General features: G+C 32.1%; 1 protein-coding gene and 2 long non-coding RNA genes across 4 annotated transcripts in view; all 3 read left to right on the top strand.

The window, feature by feature from the left end:
* Positions 1-7,905: 7,905 nt before the first annotated feature.
* Positions 7,906-24,128, top strand: part of LOC147411731 (uncharacterized) — a 52,435-nt gene continuing 36,212 nt past the window's right edge. Inside the window, exon 1 of the long non-coding RNA XR_015180894.1 lies at positions 7,906-8,248. This is a non-coding gene — a long non-coding RNA (uncharacterized LOC147411731). The remainder of the gene's footprint in view (positions 8,249-24,128) is intronic.
* Positions 10,577-12,298, top strand: LOC147411737 (uncharacterized). 2 transcript variants are annotated; one of them, XM_086451729.1, is made up of 3 exons: positions 10,577-11,145; positions 11,393-11,477; positions 11,562-12,298. In XM_086451729.1, the coding sequence occupies exons 1-3, from the start codon at positions 11,134-11,136 to the stop codon at positions 12,116-12,118; spliced, it is 654 nt and encodes a 217-aa protein (XP_086307855.1). In that variant the 5' UTR covers positions 10,577-11,133; the 3' UTR covers positions 12,119-12,298. The 2 variants fall into 2 exon arrangements, with proteins under 2 accessions (XP_086307855.1, XP_086307848.1); XM_086451722.1 differs by having other exon boundaries at positions 10,579-11,244.
* LOC147411736 (uncharacterized) lies at positions 21,003-22,175 on the top strand. Its single transcript, XR_015180886.1, has 3 exons — positions 21,003-21,183; positions 21,335-21,419; positions 21,566-22,175. It is a non-coding gene; the product is annotated as an uncharacterized LOC147411736 (long non-coding RNA).

Here is a 24,128-nt window from a genome sequence, read left to right as displayed (position 1 = left end):
CTTAATTCTTATTAAACAAGTTTGACCTGATTACATGGCACTAATCATATATATTGTTTGAAGCATATAAGACCATCCGTTACATTTTCTCATGTCCAAATTAAATTATAGGGTGATTTATCTAAACATATGCTGAAAATTGAAATTTTGTATAATGTCACATTTTAATTCCGAAATAAATTTTGTCATTCTCAGATTTAAAATATATTCTATATTTAAAAAAAAAAACTATCTTTCTGAAATTAAAATGGGAAAAGTATTTATTGTTTATAGAATATGAAAAAAATTCCACATCAATGAAAATATTTTAAGTTCTAAAATGATTATTTATCGTTTTTGAAATTAAAATAAATAAGGCACTGATTAAAAAAAATGCAATTTGTATCTATCATTTGTTGAAATATGGTTCCAAAACAATTAGGTCCGATCCAAGTATGTGTGTATTTTTGGGTCGGACCAAAGTAATTTGGGTTAGGCTTGTAACTCTTGCAAGTAACCCACTTATGTGGTGCTATGAAAAGGGGTTTTGTTTTCTTTTGTTGTAAATATAATTTTAAGTCTAAACTTTACTAAAAAAAAGAGTGAGGACACCTCAATTTGAACATGCCCTCACTCGAAAGAACCTTAAAAAAAATTGATTTTCTAATGAAATTTGCCAACGAGCTTAAAAAGCCTAAATCATCAAAACATGACATTTTTATCGAGTTGAGGGCTCCTAATACCCTTAAAGGTTTAAAGGGCTCACAATAAAGACTTCTATACCCTCACCTTCCCTATCTTTCATCGTTCCACCCTCAGAATCGAAAATACTCCATGCCTGTTTAAGACTCATAAACCCTCAATCATTCTTCACCTTATCCAACATAACCTAGATTTAATTTCATATCACATAAATCCTAAAACACACCCACCCTAAAAAAATAAATCATAACCAATCTAAAAATAACCTAAAACCTCTCCAAAACCCAAGCTCAACACATCAAAGCTCAAACTAATCCAAATCCACATTCATAATCCACAAAACATTATCCATATCAACCAATAAACTTTTGATCATCAAATAGACACTTGTTCACACCACAACTGACCTCCTAAAACAATCATTCTACAAAATCTAACCCATTACCTTTTTCTAACACAACCACCAACCCACACTCCATATTATAAATTTAACTCATCACTTTTCTCTAACTCAACCATCAATCCACATCACAATCCATGTCTCCCTTCATCATTCACCCTTAACCCATCCTTAAAAGTCATCCCCACACCTCTTCCTTCCAATCAACTCACCTAAACACTTCATTTTCATACTCTTTTTTACACTAGTCACAATCTCCTTTACCCTCTTAAAAATTTAAAATCCCTAATTCCTTACACAATTTATTATTTTAATCGAACACCACTAATTTTCATCTCATCTAACATTAAATCTTATTCTTTCAACAAAACACTTTATCATTTCACCTCACCAAACACTCAATCCAAATGAGTTGGGGTGGATCCAATCCATTTGGATAAAAAAAATATCCATTTATCCCCATTCCACAAATACCATCATCTCAACTTTAAATTTCACATCCACCACCCTCAAATCTAATGTCATTTTCTACTCTTCTACTTGCTTACCCCATTATACCCTGAAAAGCAATCATCAACACCTATAAATACCCCTCTTCCTTTTCAAAATGGGTACCAAATCTAAGTGAAAAAATAATAATTCTCTTAACTCTGCCCTATTCCCCTCATTTCATCTACTCTTACAATTTACTTAGGACTCAAAGAAAGAGAAATCATAGAAGAAGAAAAATGAAAGAAATAAGTATCAAGTTAAGGCTTCAAAATGGGTCAAAAGAAGCTGTATACCCCCTCTCTCCCCTTCTCCATTTCCCTCTTCTACTTCCCTCTCGAATATTTTTTAAAATTTTTTTATTTATAGAAAACCCCCTAAGATATGATGTTTCTCCTCCCATATCTCCGGTAGATTGAACTTCTGTTCAATTGAAAGTATAGGGATTGTAATCACCTTAAAAAGAAAACTGTTTTAAATCCTGCAACTCGTTTTCAAGCAATCGGTATTCGAGTCATTCTCAACATATGAGAATGGACTCACAACTATTAGCCAACATTTTTCAAAAATCTGTATTATTCTCAAGGTTAGATTCGTATAAGGATCACCTACTTCAATGAGATGATCCCTATAAGTTAAGTCGATTGAAAATCCATATTTAGGATACAAGTCGTTAAACATGCGACACTTTTATTTTATTTAGTTTTCATTTGAAAATAATCGAGTTATTTTGAGGTTACCATCATTTAATGGAGAAAGAGGGGTGCTTAATACCTTCCCCTCTCTAATTGGACCTATAACATCAATTTTATGTTGATCGGTACCTTATCCATACAAAAGTCATTAAACGACAAAAATAATATATTTTCTAAAAATGTACATCGGGTGACCATTCATACCCCATTACAAAAATGAATGGTGGCGACTCTAAACCTTTATAGAAATGATTTTCGAAAATAAAAAATTACACATCTACAAAGAGTATATAAAGAAAGAAACCCAAGAAAGAAGAGGTTAAGAGGTTTAGAAAGATTAAATTTTAGAAGAAGGTAAAGCGAAGTGATAGAGATGACTTATTGTATCGATTTGTTCCATTTTTTTCATAGTGAAATCAAGCTCTAACACTCATACTTCCGTAGATGTAACCTTCGAGTGAACCATATAAAATCATACGTTGTGGGTATTGTGTTCTTACTCTTTCTTTTATGGTTGCTTATCTTCTTTTCATTTGCATTTATTAGTTGGATTGTTAATTATTGTTATTATCAAATAAGGTCTTGGAAGGTAGGGTGTACAAGGTGTTTGGTTAAATATCCAATAAGTGTTTGATCAAATTATTAAGTAAGCGTCACAAAAGTGTTCACATACACAACATCATTTTGGGAAAAAAAGAAATTGAATTAAATAATATTGATGGTCCTTTGAGTTGCAGCTTGCTTAGTTAAGAAAGATTGGGATCTTCAATGTGTGAAACGTAAAACCTAAACTAGGATTGTTTTATAAATTGGGGATGCCCTCAATACATGTGAGCTCATGTGATTGGTCTATCCAAGATCCTATGAGCAAAACTAATTTCCAAATAAAAAAAATTGGTTGGGCAGAGCCAAGAAGCGGTAAGCGGAGGTTGTTGCCCCCCACTCATGTTCTTTTGGATGAAGTAAATGCCCACTAAACTTTGATGATTTTGTGATACACTTGTGTTATAATGTGCCCTCTTTCATCGTTTTGCCCTCACAACCCTCAACCCTTCAACTTTTTGCCCTCTCCCCACTACTTTTTGGTGAATATTTGGGGTACCTAATTGTGTTTTTAAACTGTTGGCATGTCTTCTTTAACCTTTTTTTCCCCTTCCCCTGTGTTTTAGTAAATCCCAACTTACCAATCGAAAAATATAAATAATTCTCTGCATGCAATAAATAATCTTGTTTAAAAGCACTTGAATAATCATTCATTTTAAGTGAAATCATATTAAAGTATGTAGAAGCAAAGCATTTTAAAATAGTCGAGAAGGTTGTGTTATCGTTGGTTTGAATGAACCAAATAGCTGATACGACATTATTCAGAAATTTCGTGCATCTTTAGTAATGATATTTCTCGGAAAGCACTTTAATAGCCATCACATTGAAGTGAAACAATGTATAACTATTTCAAAGCAAAGCATTTTAAAAGTGGGTTGGGTCCCTGGACACATGAAAACAACCTTATATAATTAAAAACATGCAATCCAAATCCAAATCATTGACTCGCAAAATCCAACTGTCATTCATGATATATATGTCTTTAAGATACATGATTTCTTTCAATAGTTGGATTTTTTTTGTTTGAACCTTTTTTTTTTTTAAGATTAGCTTGTTTCGATTTGTCCACATGGACTCCAAATGTTGTAAAATATGGTTGATCTTCTAATTTTTTCGAGCGCTATTTATCATTTTGACCGATGTCGTATGAAAATATAAGGTGATTTAGACATATTCAACCAATTCCTACATGTTTTGATTTTTTATTTTAGATAGCTCACTGTATTTTCAAATTGATGACATACCCTTGACCTTGGTCTACTCTAATAGATTAATGAAAACTAACTTAAATGCCCTTGTTTTCAACTTGTAGTAAAAACTCTTGATTTTTCTTCCCAAAACCGTTCAACATTTACTTCTTGGGTTAAAAATTGTACTTTCATTTTCAATCTTAAGATTCTATCTATTTCTACCTTAATTTAAAGCTCAAGACATTTTTATGGTGGAATTTGTAAAAGATCATTTAACTTTGTGATAGTGAAAACCATTAATAAGCTTAACCTTTGTATAGAACCTTAAAACCTTCATCCTTAAGTAACCGACATTTTAGGTTTGGTTCCATTACCAAAACCATATTTTTACATGTTTGTCTATTTTCTCAGTTCACTTTGTGGGATTACTCTTATGACCTACATTTTAAAATTTGAACACTTTTTTTTAATTTTTAAAATCAGGTATCCCTATAGACAGCAAATGTGCCATATTTAGTCATTGTCCAGTCTATAAACCATGGTCTTTTCCAAGGATTAGACCCAGGGCACGTGCATCGCCCACACATCACATGCACACGATTTACCTTGGATGTCCATCTAATTAAGTTTTGACTCGATTGTGCAAACGCTCAATCCAATGGTTAGGATTTATCCTTGGAATTATTTTTCTAGAGATGTATAAATTATGTTTGAATAAAATTTAATATTTTATTTATTTTCTAGTTTTCAAAAATAATGTTAAATATAATATAGAATTAAACTAATGTTCCAATCAAACTGGATAATTTTCAGATCCACTTGACAAATTTCCTTGTAAAGTAATTGGAACAATTATTTTTGGGACAATGATTATGACCAATCTTTTCCAATGTGGGATATTTTTGAAATCATGCATTGGTTTGCACCAATCACAGTCTGTCCAAGATTGATTCTTTTTGTCAAATAAATATTTCATTTATGTTTAGGAATGCCGTCAATTTGTTGATACATCTCATAACTTGTTAATGAGGATATATATATCAATCAAAAGTAGTAATATTACATGGTCCAACTTAAAGTTGGAAATCTAAAGACGAAAAAGGCAAATAATTGATGGATGAAGTGAAAGACGAACCAAATAAAGTTCATTTGAAAGTGAAAAGTGAAGTTAGGTGTTTCATGGTTACTTGGCGGGTAAGCAGGGTAAAAATGCAAAACACCAAGAAACTAAAGAGAGATATCACTCATCCTTAAAGCTATTTAATTTCTTCTTTTTCATAGTGTGTGGCTTTAAACTTCGAATTAACCAAATTAACTTGGTTAGACGATGTCAATATCTCTTAAGTATATATTTAAGAAAAAATCCAACATACTTATTTGTTTGAATAAAAACAAAAACAAAAACGAAAAAAGATTGATTGTCCTTTAAAGTGAACTTGCTCAGGTTGGATGGATTGTGGTCTAACTGAGGGAAATCCTAACATGTTCAATTTAGATCAAATCATAAAACCCAACAAAATCGCTATTGTACGAAGAAGAGTTGATGGCCTTTAGATTAATGTTGCATAGAGAGGGAATAAAAAAAAGAGCATTGGAAATTAGGGGGTAATATTATACGAGAGATTTACCAGGCAGACTACCTACTGCAATTTTTTACAAAACTCAGCTTACTTTATCAAGTTTGTTATGGAACAAACCTTTACTTTATCAATCAGGCTAGCACAAAGTGCTTTGTAAGATTTCAAATCTTACTAAGGGTCGTTGGGCACACATGGATTATCAAATTAGCAATCTAATGCACAGACTTCTCGATTTCATGAAAAGAATCAAATTAAAAAGAATTTATTATTATTTTTTTGAGCTTGATTCATAGTGTCGCTAATGAACTCAAAAATTTAAAATTAAAATTCAACTGTGAAAACTTTTGTTTTTTGATTTTTTTTCCAAATTCTTAGAATTTTGTCCTTTATAACTCTATGGCATCAAATCAAGATTTTAGACATCACAAATTGATGTTGTTAATTAGGATCCTTTCCAAGGTATATTGAGTAACAAATTAATGCATCGGTTTGAATTTTAGGATATGGATCCCACTTCAAGGTCTGATGGGTAACAAACTTGATAAAGTAAGGTTTGATAGTTAAAAAATTTCAAAAGATTCCCTTGGAGTTGAAAAAGTTTCAAGAGAGTTTTTGTAATAAAAATGAAACAGTTATATCCACCCCATCAGGTAAATCTCTCATAATATATTTAAAAGTGGGGGTATTTTTAGTCTTTCAAATTTTAGGGTCAATAAACACTTACTAGTTTACTCCGCCTTCTCTCTTTAAGAGAGTAAAGACATACATGATATTACATAGAGTCGTGTGGGTGTAACATTGAAACATACATTGATTATGACATTGTTATGTAGTGGTGCACACATAACCATAGATGCTTTTCACTCACACCACCACAATAGAATGTTGAATCGGTGTACATGTTAATGTTACTTCAGCATTATCATGTTACATGATTATAAAGTATAAATGAGGTTGAGAGTCAAGATCCCATCATGTCATGACCCGGATTTAAAAACGTGTAGTACAAACGGAGAAAGAAACCCCTTACCTCAATCCTTTAGGAGTCCATACTGGGTTTGGCATGAATGAAAGAAAAACAAAAATATCCTGCTCATTACTTAATTTTTTCTGTTATTATGTGTCAATGTAGAGTGCTCTAGCACTTAATAGAATGACTAGTTTGTAAGCAACGTTTTCTCTACCAAGTCCAGTTCCCCATGAATTTAGTGCTTTCCTTATCTTGTAGGCATTTTACATCTTGAGTGATTTTCACTTAGTCATAACACATGAACGGGGATAAGGAGCCTAGTTGATATTTATGTGATGCATATTTGATACATTATGTGCACATCCATCTTTTTTGGGGGCAAATCCTCTGTAGCATTTTTTTTTTCTTTTTACTATTGCAGTTCGCAACGATTGAGATGGCACTACTTCTACAAGCAAAATAAATCCAATCGTTTAAAATTGAGAGTTCAATGGTTGTTGATCTTCAATGCCCTTGATCTGGCCTATAAGAAGTCTTTTTTATTCTTCTTCTTGTCTTTTTATTTTATTTTAATTTTAATTTTAATTTTTAAATCCGACCTAAGGCACAAGTATTGATGGCCTTGGTAATATTTTTTGTAACATGCAATCCTCTCGACATTTGAAAAAGTGCTATAGAGAGTTACAAGAAAAAAAAATGTTACGTACATCTAATACTCAATTTTTTCCCAAATTTTCTTGTTAACAATCTTTAAAAATAAAATGATTGTAATTGCAATATATTCGTAGGAGACTAGGCCTTTAACAAATTTGGCCAACTTAAAAGTAAAAAAATAAAAATAAAAATTTATAATGTTATATTGTAAAATGTAATTTTGTTTGAATAATATGTTAATTATTTTACCAGGCCGAAAACTTGAGAATTCTTCAGAATATTTAATTAGAGTCTTAAATGATCTCGCTTAATTTCATATAATATTTATCTAATACATTTATAATTGTGTATCCCGAGAAAATACACCTATGATTTTATGTTGGTGCCATGTCAGTCGAGTATTGACCGAGTGAAAACGTCATAAGTAGTAAATCATTTCACGTTTATTAAGAATACCTCAATTTTTTAAAGATGGACTTCCTGACCTCTTTGGTCAAAAAGTAAAAGTACGGACAATAAAAGACAACCTTTAGGAAGATTAGTCCCACGTCTCTTTTTTATTTTTTTTTATTTTTTATTAGGAGTTATTATTGCCAAACCAATTTAAAATCTTCAATAAACAATATAGGGTGTGACGAGTAAATTCAAAAAAATGTTTAGTTTTTATGTTTATGTCTTTCTTCTCATCTCTCATCCCTCTTCCAAGAGAAGAACAAAGTTGGAACTAGGCACTCTCTCTCATCTTCACCATGAAAGCTTGGATTTTTCTTTTAAAAAATCCGAAGTTTCTTATCAAGTTCGGGGATTTGGAGAAACTCAAGTCTATAAAGTCAAGATCAGAGATCTACTTACCAAAATCAAAGATTTGGAGAATTTCGTGAGGGATCTAAGTACCTTTTCCAAAATCGTACTGATCCTTCTTCCTCATCGAGGAGGCGTGGCTTCTCTGGCCCTAGTTTCCCAAACTAAGGCGTCCTCTCTGTCTAGTATATATCTATCTATCTATGTGTGTGTGTGTGTGTGTGTTTTCACTATTGCGATTTGGGGACTAAGGTGTTGTTTGTTAAACTGAAAAAAATAAGTGCTGAATAGCACTAAGCGCTGAAACTTATAAGCGCTGAATTCAAGTGCTGAAAAAGTTGTTTGTTTAGATGCTGAATCATGTTTGTTACACATTGCTAAAACTGATAAATTGTCTTTGTTACCCTTACAATCATATTATACATTGTTTGTATGTTTCAAATGCTTATTTATTATCAAACACAATAAAATATATTATTTTTTATAAAATTAAAATACAATTTATTTTTAAATAATAAATAATACTCAAATCTTCAATTTATAAATAATAATTTATATTTATAAAAGCCCACAAATTTCAAATTAAAAATAATAATGTCATACAAGTAACCAAAATTTGAAATTAACTTTAAAAAGAACTTAATTTTCGATGAATAATTTTCGATGGAAATGAAGGATGTGTAATTATAAAAGCACCCTATGAATTAATAAGGGCAATCCACACTATAGCCATTTTTTATTTTGTTTTATATGGATTAAAGTTTTTGGAATGAACAAAGTTTTAGTGAGGATGGTTTATATGGTCTAGAGGTCATCCTCACCAAAAATCAACCTATTTGTAAACTTCTAACTCGTTAAAAATAGTTTTCAAAAAAAAATAAAATGGATAATTTACGGTTCTTGAACTTGTTTTGATAGGGTTAGAAGTTTCAAGATGTGCTGATTTTTTGTGAGGATGATCTCCTCATTGTAGAGATCATCCTCATCAAAAAGCAACTCATTCCAAAACTTTTAACCCATGTAAGACAAAATAATTTAACTATGGTGTGGGTTTATTAATTTGTGGGGTGTTTATATACTTATCCATGGGATATAAGAGGTAATATCCTTTTAAGAATAAGGGCATCCTTGTCCATGCTCAAAAAAATAAAGGGCATACTTGTCCGTATTGAAAAAAGAGAAGTGCTTACCGCTTCAGCACTTTTTTTTAGCATCAAAATAGTACTGAATTTTTTTCACTTATTTTCAGCAATAAGCTCGAGTAAACAAACGTACTATTTTGACAAAAGTGCTGAATTTAATTTTTTTCAGCAATAAGCGCTGAAAAATAGCGCAAACAAACACCGCCTAAGTTACTTATAGGTAAAAGGATTTTTCTTTTGCTATAACAACTTACGCAAATTTTATTTCTCATTTCGAATTTTCGCTCCAATCACTACCACTAGAGATTTAAAGGTGTTTGAATATTTGTTGATTTAGTAAGACATCAAAGGTGTTTGATGAATTGTGTAAGAGAAGAATGGATGCTAAGGAATCTCTATTTGATTGTACTGTTTCTCATAGCCTTCAATGATTTCATTGCACTATTAGTTAAAAATAAATTGATGAGTCACTTGGGAAATTTTCACTTCATCATCTTGGCAAATACTTCTACAGAGTTTCATTTCATCTCACATTTTTATTTTTAATTTTATTGTTCTACAGCATTGATGTGTAATACAAAAAATGGTGTGTACATTTGTTTTTTCAATAAATGGTGTGCGGATTCCTTTTTATTGGTGTGGCTTATGTAATTTCATTAATTAGTGAGACAATGATAAAATTGATGGGACAATAACAACTCTCCTTTTTTAAATTTTGCTAAGATGACTACAACACCCTTTCCTCATTTACCAAATTACCCATGGAAAAAACCTTTCTATCTTTTGTGTGTGAGTGTACATGGTGGTCCAAACTCCAAACATTCAAGAAATAATTAACTCTCCTTAAACTTCTCTTGGTGATGATATTTTGATGCTGTCCATGTACTACCATAGAACGTACGATTACACTCCACTGGTAAGATTAATTCAATTTCAATAATCAAATTTTCCATCTCTATTATATCAATTAAATATTTTGACTAATGAAAAAATTGATAAGACGTCAATTGAAACTTTTTATACAAATCATTACATTCTAATACATAGTCAATACATTTTGATACATATCCAATAAAATTTTAAAATATTCAATATTTTGTATCCATCTCAATATATATATTAATTGGTATATTTTTCATATTTTAGATCATGGTTACATGTTGGGCAAAATCTCCATTATTCTTATGTGCGACGTTAAGTAGTGGAATTATCATCACATCCAATGATTTTGTGCTGAGAAAATTTTGGATTTATTTTTTAAGTGAAATTCAAATTGAAGAATGGGTCAAATGGTTATAATAATTGATATGGTAACCTCATGATATTCGTATTTGGGCCCATAAGGTTTTAAAATAATAATAATAATAATAATTCAAATTACTGTAAAATTACAGAAATACCCTCTGAAAATCTCTATTGACAATTTGATGTTATAAGGTCATCTTTGGAACAAGTGTTACAAAAGACATATATAGATGTGACGTTTTCTAGGAAAGATCACTTTCGTACGATTTCAAATGATGCCATAGCCTAAAAAAATCAAATAGATAAACACAGTATAAGTTATGATAAGAAGCTTCGTGTGTGTATGGAAATTCCTACTCCTTCCTTCTTTTTCTATGTAAATGCGACACGTATAAATCACTTGTTCCAGATTCATCAACAAAGCACATGCTGATTTAACAATTGGAGCTATTAAAGGCGGAACACGTCATGGTCATGACTCTTGATGACATAAAATTCAATTAATATGACAGGTGTCTTCGTCTGTTTGGCTGATAAGGTGTACGTCCTTACTGTCTTTCCACATGTAAGTTCCACTTGCAAATTATTATGAAGAGCTTTGTTATATCTCTCTCTCTTCGGTTTCTCTATTAATAATTTTTCTTTGTGGGTACTTGGTGTTCATACCCCGATCACTTCCAACAATGGCAGAAAAGGTCTTAAAACCTCTCTCTCTTCGGTTTCTCTATTAATAATTTCTCTTTGTGGGGTACTTGGTGTTCATACCCCGATCACTTCCAACAATGGCAGAAAAGGTCTTAAAACCTCTCTCTATTCTTCAAATCCATCTTTTTCTATTTATGTTTTTGTTCTAGAAATTAATTTTTTATTTTCTTTCTCATTTATATCTTTAATACAATTTGGGTTATGTAAATAATGTAATTTTGATCAATTTTATTACAGATTTCGACATTGGTGTTGAACGTTGATCTTAATTGCTATAAATGCTATAACAAGATCAGGAAAATTCTATGTAGATTCCACTGTAGTGAGTTCTCTCTCTTACTTCTATTTTTTTTTCTCTCTAATAATAATATCTAACAGTTATATATATATTTTTTGAGAAAAACAGAAATAAAAGGGCAGATATACGATGAAAAGAATAACACGGTGACGATCTGCGGTCCATTCGATCCCATCAAGTTTTCAAAGAAGTTGAAGTGCAAAGCTGGTGATGTTATAACAAATATTGAGATCAAGAAAGAAGCCGAGAAGGACAAAAAGACTCAATCTCAAAAAAAAGCCGACAAGATTGATGAAAAAAATTCTTCAAAGAAGGATGATGAGGTAGTTGACCCGGACTCAACAAGAAAGAAGCAAACTGAACAAAATATTGTTGTAGCAGTACCTATTACAGGATACCCAGTGCCATATGGGTTTTGTTGTAGGCCATGTTATGAGGGTCACTCTGGTTGGGGACCATGGTATCATCCTGGTTATGGTAAACCCCCACCATGTTATGATGCTTACGGAAGATCACAATGTTATTGTGGTTGCGGTGGTAATAGGGGTAATATGAGTGTTTGTGGTGGTAATAGTTGTGGTGGATGTGGTGGTAATAGGGGTAATGTGAGTGGTTGTGATTTCTTTGTTGTCGAAGAAAATCCAACTACATGCACCATCATGTAATACTCTCCCAAATCTTCCTTGGTGTGTTTAATTTGAGTTTTTTATTTAGTTATTAGGGTTATATATATGTAAGGTTATGATTTATCTATATTGAGTGATGGATGTAGGGGAGGGGGGTTTAATATTGTTTCACAAGTTAGTTTTGTTGACGGTTGAAATGAATCAAACTATTGTAGCTAAGGTATAATTGGGATATTATAATTTATAAGCATCTTGAGTAAATAATCTAACTTGGAAAGCACATAAATAAAAAGTCACAATAAAAAAAAAACAATTTAGTGAAATAATATAAAAGTATTTTAAAATAAATCATTTTAAAAATGAGTTGGAAATCATGGGCAGTGAAAATCAACTCGACAAAGCATGAAATCCAATTGGGGATATGTGTTTTATCTTGATGGTTTGATTTTAAGTTCTAACCTCCTATCAAAATAAAGATTTTTGATTAAGGGTTGAAGATCAGAGCATTTAGGTCATTTTATGTTAATCTATAATAGGATCAATATTTAATTAGATGTGCTTGCTGTTGGTTGGGAGCATATGGGCATCTCAAATAGTCACTTAAACATGGAGGATATGATTAGGTCATCGTACCTACCTTGAATATAAAAAAACAATAAATTATGTTATTGGTCAAATATTATAAAGGCCGTGACAATGATGACAACAGCTTAATTGACATATGTTCTGTGAATCATGACCACTTTGACCAGGACCAACAATCAATTATTTAAGAAGTAACCATTAACAAATTATACATAATTATTGTATTTTTGTATTTGTGACTCTTTTCTCAGATCATTTTATCCTAGTGGTTGGTGGGACCATTTGCTGACTTTTATATATTAATAATAATACATAATTCAACCTAGTTTCCAGTCTGGTTCCATGATTTTGTAGTCAACTTAATAAATTTTCATATCAACTCTGTGATTTGACTCTTTTCGGATTTGTATATCAAGTTATGACAAAATTCAATCGAGTTGAGTTGATTCAATAAAATTTTGAAGTGAGTCATTGAGTTTTTGAACTATGATAATGACCATAGTATTGAGCTTTATTAATTGGTGATGTTGTGATGGTGACCAGAGCTTTGTGATATTGAGACATCGTAAATATGAGTTCGGGTAGGCATGGACATCTACTACTATATAATAAAAGAAAAGGTTCGAAGTGATTTTCTTCCACGTGTATATCTATTTGATTATCTCAAGATTAATTTTAATCTTTCATGAAGTAATTTTCTTTCACTTGTACAGAGAAATTAACAAGACTGTTAACTATCTTGCGTCATTGCAACCCGTTATTAGCTGTCATGTGCTGAATTGTAATTCTTTTCCTATTGAGCTTTTGTCGATTTTTGAAAATGATCGTAGTGGTTCGCGGTTCTTAAGATTGTAATTGGTTTGGGTCTGGCCTTAACCCAGTTAATCTTCCAAAAAAGTAAATATGAGTTCGCACCTACAACATACCTACTTTGAAGCAATAATAGTCATTCTAATATTAATTTTGTGACAAATAAATATTTCGTTCATGCTTAGAAATGGTGACAATTAACTGTGATAATTAATTTATGTGACTTTTAAGACATTTCGTATGTTTTTAGTGAGGATATATCTCAATCAAATGCAACATATGACATCACCCTACCAATTATAAGTAAGAAAAAAGATGGAAAAACTAAATTAATACTGAAAAGGAAAAGAATTGAATAAATCAGGAAAGTAATAAAGTTCAATTTAATGTGAAAAGTGGTCAAGAGTGTGTATGTTTCATGGTTACTTAGTGGGTAAGCAGGGAAACATGAAAAAAAACCCAAGAAACTAAAGGCATATACACGTGTTATCTTCCCCTAAAGCAATTTCTTCCCTTTTGATAGTGTGATGTGTTGTGTGGCTTTAAACTTCTTCATTCTTATTAATCAAGTTTGACCTTATCACATGGCACTAATCATATATATTGTTTGAAGTATGCAAGACCATCTGGTACATTTTCTCATGTCCAAATAAATTATAGGGTGATTTATCGAAACATATGCTCAAAATTGAAAAATTATATAATGTCACATTTTAATTCCTAAATAAATTGTCATCTTCAGAATTAAAATATTTTCAATAATTAAAAATATATATATCTTATTGAAATTGAAACAGAAAAAGTATTTATTGTTTATAGAATATGAAGAAAAAAAAAATCCACTTCAATTAAAATGAATAATGCATTGATTAAAAAAAATGCAATTTGTATCTATCATTTGTTGAAGTGTGCCTCGAAAATAATTAGATTCAGTCCAAGTATATATATATTTTTGTGTTAGACTTGTAATTTATATAAGTAGCCCACTCATGTTGTGCTTCTAAAAGGGATTTTGTTTTCTTTTATCATAAGTCTAATTTGAAGACTAAATTTTTTCAAGAAAAGAGATTAGAGAAAGAAAGAAACCCAAGACAGGAGAGGTTGAGAAGTTTGGAAATATTGAGATCTAGAAGAAGGTAAAGCTCATTGAAAGAGATGACTTCATTTATCAATTTGTCCCGTTTTCTTCATAGTGAAATCGAGTTCTAAAACTCATACATCCGTAGATGTAACCTTCAAGCAAATCACATAAAATCTTGTGTTGTGGGCATTGTATTTTTCTCTTTCTTTGTATGGTTGTTTACCTTCTTTTCATTTACTACTATTAGTTGGATTGTTATTATCTAACAAGGTCTTAGAAGGTGTGACATACAAAATGTTTGGTTAAATATCCAATAAGTGTTTGATTAAATTATTAAATGAGCTTTACCAAGGTGTTCACATACACAACATTATTTTGGAAAAAAAAAATTAAATAATATTGACGGTCCTTTAATGTGCAACTTGCTCAAGTAAGAAAGATTGGGATCTCTGATGTGTGAAACATAAAGTCTAAACTTGGATTGTTTTGTAAATTGGGAATGCCTTTAATACATGTGGGCTCGTGTGATTAGTCTATCTAGGATCCTATGAGCAAAAATAATTTCCAAACTAAAAAAATTTGCTAATTAAGAAGGGGTGAGCAGAGGCTATTGCCCCCCACTCAAGTATCACTCAAGTATTTTTTGGTGAGGTAAAAACCCTCTAAACTTTGATGATTTTGTGATACACTCATATTATAATGTGCTCTCTTTCATCATTTTGCCCCCACATCCCTTAACCCTTAAATTTTTTTACCCCTTCCCCTATGTTTTAGTAAATATTTGAGCCACCCCAGTTGTGTTTTTAAACTGCTGATAGATCCACTTTGAACTTCTTTGTTTCCCTCTTACCTCTCAATTGTTTTGGGTGATTTAGACACCGTACTATTAAATTGATTAATATTTGAATACACCATTTTTTAAAAATTGGTGACATTCACTACCCTTGATTTGGATCTTCTCTCATTGATTTATGAGAAACGAAATAAATGCTCTTTTTTCAATCTCTAACAAAAAGAAAAAAAATTCCTTGAATTTTATCCACAAAATCAATCATCTTCAAATTCTTCAACCTTAATATATAATGTATATTATGCTTCCTCTAAAAGAAAGTCCTGGCTCCGCCCGTCCGTGAACGTGACGGATCCAGAGATCACCCCCCTACCTGCCAATTCCATGTTTGGATAGGAAGAGGAAAAAAGATAAAGCAATTCTATGTATATATTTGCATGTGTAGAGGAGGAGAGTTGCTGTACATCCATCCAAGCCTGCCTTATGTGATGAGAATGGTCAACACCCACCCCACCACCTACCCTGCTGCACATAACATATGATTGCTCTTAAACACAGCTCAAAGCCCCATCAAACAAATAATTTCTTTTCTGCCACATACTGAATCCTTTCCTAAATAATATAAGGAATCTGTCAATAGGCGTCTTCGGTCCGGGCTTCATTGAGCCCTAACCCAACTTTTAAAAAGGAGGGCTCTCCCTAAATCAGCCCCCTATCGGGCCTAAGGTGTCCCAGCACTAACAGACTTGATTTGGGCCGGATTTGGGCCAAATAAGAATGCCTAGAATTCAATTTTTTTAGTGGAAAAAAAGCATTTTTTATTTTATTTTTACAATAATGTTTTTTTTTGTATTTGATGATTATCCTGTTGAATTTTCAATTAGTATCTTATTAGCATATAATTGTAGTAAAAGATGAAAGCTAAATTCTAATTATACAACATATTTTACTTTTATTAGAAAAATATTTATCTAACTAATATTTTATGAATGTTTCTAAAATATATAATAGTGGGCTGGAAACTCGGATTGGAAGGGTTGTCCCTACCCTTGCGGGCTCAATATGAAGGCCGCCTAACCCTTGTTTTGGAAGGCGGACAGCGAGCTCAATTGACACCCCTATCTGTCAAAGCTCATTTTAGCTATTTTTATGTAAAAGAAATCCTTAGTAAGAGAAAAATAAGTATACAAAATAAAATACTGATGTAGGTGGCCATTCTAGCCATTTGTAAATTATTTCCATTTTTTTGTATTTAATTGAATGAAAACTGAAAATATTTCGAAACAAGATACCAAATTGCATAATGGCATTGGAAAAGAATCTGAAGTGAATTGAAACTAATTAATGCTTAGGTAATGGCCTTGCTTAAGTTATTTTAAATAGATGTAATTGACCAGAAAATAAGTGAAGAAAGAAATGCAAAATGAAATGGGTGACTAGTTTACTACACAACTACATTCCAATTTTCTTCCATAAAGCCAAGTAATTAATTATGAATCAAGTTAATTATCAAGGCTAGCTATTTGGAATTACCAATGAAAATGAATATGAATATCTCATGAAGCTCCTAATTAGTCTAGTCACAGAAAGGAAGATTAGTAGGAACTTTCAACCAATGCAACATTAGTAAGAATGGTCAATGGATGTCAGATACTAATTAAGAAGAAAAACCAAAATGGTCACAGGTGAAACATTCTGAACTAATCCAAAACATTGAAAACAAACCCTCTTACGGTTGAAACACAACTAGTGTTCAAAACCCGTATTCACCTACTAATTACTAACCACCAACTCCCTTATACACATTGTAGGGTTTAAAGGATTAAACCCTTTCTGGAGGTGATATGCAGTCAATTCAAGAGTTAGAGGCCTTTTTAATTGCATTTAATTAAATATTGTAAGATGAAGGATTAGCCAAATATTATTTACACTTTAACAAGGAACGATGTCAGAATATGGTAAATTCCATTTTTTTTCTAATAGAAAGATTTAAAAAAAAAAAAAAAGAACAGTCACCTTTAAGAACTTGACAATGAAAAGCCAAGAAAGGGCTTTCCTCGAGATAAAGATACAATTGGGCCTAGAGTATTAACTTAGCTAAAGGAGGGGGGAGGTGTTAGGTGGCCACTTCTCCAAAAATGAAATGGAGACCACCAAACTGGGACATGGGCCTTCTTGATCACCCATTGACCCTGTCAAGGTACGTATATATCCAGCTCTATCCTACCCATAGTTGCTGCTTTACTCATGGAAACTAAAGCAATCCAAGCAGCAGCCAAAAAGACCTTTGCCTTCTCCACATCAATCAAGTTCACAGATGGAGGAACTTGAGTGCACACCAGACCCAGATCCATGTGGGTGTACCTGTATGATTCTAGGGTGACTTTACAGTTAATTTCCGAGTTATTTTCTGTATTAAATACAACAAGCCATATATGGTTGGAAAGCTCTTCAAACAATGTTTCATTTGGACTTCCCCAGATAAAGTTATGACCATTTTGCTAGATGGTGTTTGGGTGACTGTGGAATCCGCACAAATCAACATTTTACTACCTTTTAATTTTCAGTCCAACACATTTTATTGAAAGTTAATTTCTGTAGTTTCTTAAAGTTTAAGTCTTGATTAGTGTCTATTAAGTTTACTTACTAGGTTACTTGGTCCTCAAGAATTGTATTGGAATTGTAATTGCTTTTAGTACCATGTATCTATTTAAGTCTATAACTTTGTAATTGGAAGGTGATTGAATGAATTTTCTTTAATTCTAGGTTAATTATGTGTCTTCTTCAGTTCTTATCCAACGATGGATTCCGACAAATAAGAACTTTAGTTGGAAAGTGGTTGAATGAATTTTGAGCTTTAAGACTTTTGCAGAACAAGTTCTTCATTTCTTTAACTCTGAATTATGTGCCTTCCTCAATTCTTATCCGACAGTGGTGAATTGTATCCATGTCTACCCTTGTTTTGTACTCATTGTTCTTTCCTCAATTCTTTGTCCCTCTGTTTCTGACATCTAATTAGTATCAAAGCCTTGGTTCTGAGATGACTGGTGAGGTTTAAGACAACGTGGTCCTAACATTGAAGAAGTTTCAGCTCGAGAAAGAAACCTAATATATGTGGTAATGGACAACCTCAATATTAAGAAAACAAGCGCAATCGAAACAAGAAAACAAATCGAAAAAAGCAAACACAAGATGCAATCACACAAAGATTTTATGTGATTCCCTCTAGATTGAAGTATGTCCACGGATCACAAAGATTCCACTATGAAGAAAAACTCGCAGTTACAGATTGCACCCTTTCACCAAAAAGAAATATAAATACCCCAGGAAACCTAACTAGGGTTTTACGTAATATTAGTGAAATTTCAAAAATACCCTTGAAAATTTTCTTTCAAGGCTTCGTCCCCGAACTCCTAGTGAGCTCACTGTCGAACCCAACCAACGTAAAGGCATGACTTGATTTATAGTACCTTCTCGTTAACCAGTACTATTAGGCTCCACAACACTCAAGAGACAATTACAAGAATTTACACAATGTTTATAGCACTACGAAGTTTTGAACAATGATGAGACAATTCATGGATCAAATTTTGAGATTTTTTTATGAGGAGGATGTACATCTATCTATTCATGCTCATGATCCAGCACCTAGATTTGCCTCACGCCCAAACTCGACTCTCAATAAAATCTTTCTCTTAATTCCTACGAAAAATCTCATATCTAAGAGGTTTTCCTAGTATCAAGACCTTTCAACAATCAAATTAGTCAGAAATCCAGAAGAATTATGAATTGCAGAATGAATCAGAAATAAGTTTTAATATGTTACATAAATTGTAATCCTTGATTTCTCCTCAACAAGGTAACCACATGATCTTGTTCAGTCGAATGCTTTGGATTCTACCATATGTCACTCAATTTGAATTCTTTTAAGGACTCCGCTAAGTTAACATGTGGACTTCACAACCATGCCACTCATCCGCTTGAGTGGGTTTGTTGATTTTAATGATACAACGCAAGTTTTTCCTGATTTGATTTTCTCTTGTTTTTAACGGCCACGTGGAGGCCTCGTACTAATCCACCTTTCAAAAGGTAATTATACAGCCACAATACTTGTATCTTCTCTCTTGGTAGGCAATGCATGGGCCACCATAACTGATGTTTGCTTTAGAATAGGCCCACTAAAGAGAGGGCCAACATTCATGGATTAAAATAAAAATAAAAACAAGGCTCCATTTCTGAAATATAAAAATAAAATGAGAGACGTGGAACTAGGTTACTTAACTAAAACGGGTCAGGATCAAGGGGCATATGTAAAAATAATGTAATATTAATAAATTTTCAAAATATAGGTTAGAAATTTTGGATTGAACTATTTTTTGTAAGGATGATTTTTATAATGGAAAGATCATCCGAAAAAAAAAAAAAATCAATCCAATCTGAAACTTCTAACCTCATTAAAAGTGATTTAGAATGTGGACTATCAATTTTTTATTAATTTTTGTCAATAATTTATAAATCACTTTTGATGGATTTAGAAGTTTCAAATTGAATTGATTTTTTGTGAAGATAATCTTCTCATCATAGTGATCATCCTCGCAAAAAATCAACTCAATCCAAAACCACTAACCCATATTTTGAAAAATCATTGTTTTTACATATGTCCCTTGAACCGCCTCCAATTAAAACATCTCCAACTTGACAAACCAAATGACCCACTGAGAAATTAATCACAACCGTTAATCAAAATAAAATAAAGCACCGTACTCCCCAATTACCCTCATATCAACACCGTGCAATAAGTATGGCACAGATCCATCACCAAAGCACATATTGATTTAACAATTAGAACTATTAAAGGCAGAACACGACGTGGTCATGGCTCTCTCGAGTCGTGCTGGGGTGACCCAAACGGAGACAAAGGGATGATAAAATGATGTAGAGTCATGCATATTACCGTCAATGCTTTTTTGCGAGATATGATTAAAAAGTATCTACGGTTATCTGCACGCCACCACATCATTTTTTTTTTTTTTTTCATTCTTGATCTCCGTTCAAGCATTTTTCCTCTTAATAACGTAAAATTCAATTATTATAACAGGTGTCTTCAACTATTTGGCTTTTAGAGTGTACACCTTCTAGTACAATCCACGTGTAAGTAAAATGATGATGAGTGCACACAGTAAATCATATGTGGTTGGTATTGAGTGTGACCTCACAAGGGCAGAGAAGATCTTTTTCATCTGGTATCTAAGGATAAAGATCTACGATATCAGCAACATATCGACCGACGTATTGTTTTTTAGTGCATTCACACCACTCATCTAAAAGTAGAGTCCCAATCCTAAGCACCCAGGGTGGAGGAATAAAACCCTCCTCCCCACCTCAACACATGACATGTTAGTCATATTTAAAGAAAATTTTGAAAAAAAGATATTTTAGATTTTTATTCCTTGAAATATTGCTAACGTGGCATTAATTGAGATTTGGGAGGAGGGTTTTATTCCTCCACCCTGAGAGCACACAATCTAATTAAAAATAAGAGTCGTGATAATTTGACACTCTTATTTTCAGATGCCCCTATCACAGAGTCGTTGATCATTTGCCTTGAGATACACAAGACAAAGATTTTAAGATTTATGATTGTATAACTGTCAAGGCAAGGAGCGTATAGAGGCGTCTGAAAAGAGGAGCGTCAGTTATTATTAGTCTACAAATTATGAAGAGCTTTGTCATATCTTTCTCTCTCTTCAGTGGCGGTGACTCTATTAATATTAATAGTTGTTGTATGTGGAGTGCCTGGTGTTCATATCTTGATCACTTCCAACAATGGTAGAAAAGGTCTTAAAATCTCTGTCTATTCTTCAAATCCATCTTTTTCTGCTTATGTTTTTGTCTTAAAAATTAACCTTTTATTTTCTTTCTCACTTATATATCTTTAAGATAATTTGGGGTTCTCTAAATAATGTAATTTTGGTCCATTTTGTTACAGATTTCTACGTTGGTGTTGAAGGTTGATCTTAATTGCTATAAATGTTATAACAAGATCAGGAAAATTCTATGTAAATTCTACTGTGGTGAGTTCTCTCTCTCTCTCTTTCTCTTCCCATATCTCTCTCTTATTAGAAGATATATGTAAAATTGCTGATAATAGTTTTATATTATTTTATTTTTTTCATTTTTTGTGAAAAAAAATAAAAAATAAAAATAAAATACAAAACAGAAATAAAAGGGCAGATATACGATGAGAAGAATAATACGGTGACGATCTACGGTCCCTTTGATCCCATCAAATTTTCAAAGAAGTTGAAATGCAAAGCAGGCGATGTTATAAAAAGTATTGATGAGATCAAAGATAATACTACTGATAAGAAACAAAACGAGAGCAAAAAATTAAATACATCAACAACCAAACCTACACCTACACCTACGCCTACACCTAAACCAGAACCGAAGCCAACTCCAGAGACAGTAGTACCTTCATCAGGATACCCAATACCATGGTATCATCCGGGTCATGATTGGCCTCCACCATGTGATAATGCTTATGGAAGACCACCACCATCGTATCATCCGGGTCATGATTGGCCCCCACCATATGATAATGCTTATGGAAGACCACAGTGCTATTTTGGTTGTGATGCTAATACGCCAAACGTAGGTGATCGTGATGTCTTTGTAACTGAAGAAAGTCAACCTTCATGGACCATCATGTTATTCTACCTTTGTGTTTTTTTATTTTTTTTATTTTTCTTAATTTTTTAGGGGGGGTTTGTTGTTTTGTTGTACACAATGAAAAATATATATGTAACTGACAAGGAATTATGTAGATATATATTATGAGTATCCTGAGTAAATAATCTTCTTTGGAAAACATACAAGTAAATAATAATAATAATAATTTTCTGACTCCCTCTTTGACATGACATATGTTAGAATCATAGATTATTTTCATAAGAATATATAACTACACATATTTATGGGTATGTGCAATTGTGTATCATGAGAGGAAAAAATCAATGATTATAACCGATGCCACATCCGTAAGTGTACGGGAATATGTGTTAGAAGGGTGTTAGAAAATCACGGCTCATAAAAAAACTCACCATCTTAAATTAGTTAAGTGATGCGAAATTAGGAAAAAGCAATTTAGAAATGAGCCGGGACAAGTGAAAATAATTAAACTGATGAAAATATGAGATCTAATTGTTAGAATTTTTCTCGATGATTTTTGAGATATGTATTTTATCTTAAAGGTTGGATTTTATATTCTAACCCTTAAACAGGACATAAAATAGGAAATTTTATTAGGAATTAAAGATGAGAGCATTTACATCATTTTACATTGGTCAGAATATAGAGATTTAATTAAGTGGACATGTCGTAATCAGTTGACAGCGTAGGGGCATCTCAAGTGGTCACTAAACACGGAGGGTATGGCTAACGCTACCATTGTAAATCTTTGAAATGTATTTCTACTACTTTTAAGTTGAAAATGTTAGAAAATTTATACAACTACTTGATGAATTTTTAATTTTATAATGTAAATTTTGTACATAATTCAACCCAATTTCCAGTCTAGCTCGGTGATTTTGAAGTGAACTTGATAAATTTTCATGTCTACTCTGTGAATGGCTCATTTCTGATTTGTACATCAAGTCATAAAATAAAATAAAAAAAATCTGACAAATTGAATCTGGATTCAATGAAGTTTTGAAGTGAGTCATTGAGTTTAAGAACTATGATTATGGTCTAATTAGGACTCTGCATTATTGATCAGTGATGGTGGTGACCAAGCCAAACTTTGTGAAATTAATATATTGAGATTATGTGTTAAACAATCATATTCAATTAAATATTAACTCTTTTAAACAAATAAATATTTCATATATTTGCGTTGAAATGATTTAAAATAACCGTGATAATTAGTTTGTGTGGTGCTTCAGACATTTAATTCATATGTTCTTAGTGAGGAATATGTATCAAATGTAAAATATGGCATCACTCTACTAAAAGTAAGGAAAAGGAAAGGAATTGATGAATGAGGAATGTAATAAAGTTCTATGGAATGTGAAAATTGAAGGGTATGTTTCATGCTTACTCAGTGAGTAAGCAGAGAAAAATCAAAAAAAAAAAAAAAAAAAAACAGAGACTTAAAAATACGTGTTATGACTTGATTGGATGTATCATGTGGCTTTAAACTTCTTATTAATCAAGTTGACACTTGGGTATGAAATGATCCAAAATATATACGATGCCCTGATCGATTAGATATGAAAAAAAAAAAAAAAACATGAAAGATCGGATTGAAATTTCATATTCAATGTAATTTCGGATCAGACTTGTATGTACCTTAATCCGCTCTAAAAAGATCTGATCCAAACATCTTTTAAAACATGTTTTTAGCCCTTTTTTTTTTTTTAATTCCCTAAGCATCCAAGGTCCTTTACCCATTTCTCCCCTGCATGCCACCACCAAAATGTCAAAAAATCAGATGATGACGGATAGTCGATCAAGTATCTCTCTCTCTCTCTCTCTCTCTCTCTCTCTCTCTCTCTCTCTCTCTCTCTCTTTTTCTGAATTGATGCAATAAAGAGAAACAAGAGGAGTGTGATTGCAATTGTGGAAACAAAAAATTGGCGGTTCAAAGCATGGGAGTTTAGGTATGTATTCGAATCGGGTTTGGATTAAGTATTAAATGAAACGATTCGGATTCTGTTCCTATATTCATTAATCTGGTCAGATCGACAATATGATTAAAAATGTTCAAATTGATATTGAACTGA

Source organism: Akebia trifoliata, chromosome 1 (assembly GCF_017979445.1).
Source record: "Akebia trifoliata isolate Shusen 1 chromosome 1, ASM1797944v1, whole genome shotgun sequence".
Lineage (NCBI taxonomy): Eukaryota > Viridiplantae > Streptophyta > Magnoliopsida > Ranunculales > Lardizabalaceae > Akebia > Akebia trifoliata.
This window is presented reverse-complemented; position numbering and strand designations above follow the sequence as displayed.

Excerpts from the sequence above, each read along its gene's own strand:
- LOC147411737 (XM_086451729.1), top strand. Across the intron at positions 11,478-11,561 it reads TCTATGTAGATTCCACTGTA|AAATAAAAGGGCAGATATAC; the intron begins GTGAGTTCTCTC and ends TGAGAAAAACAG.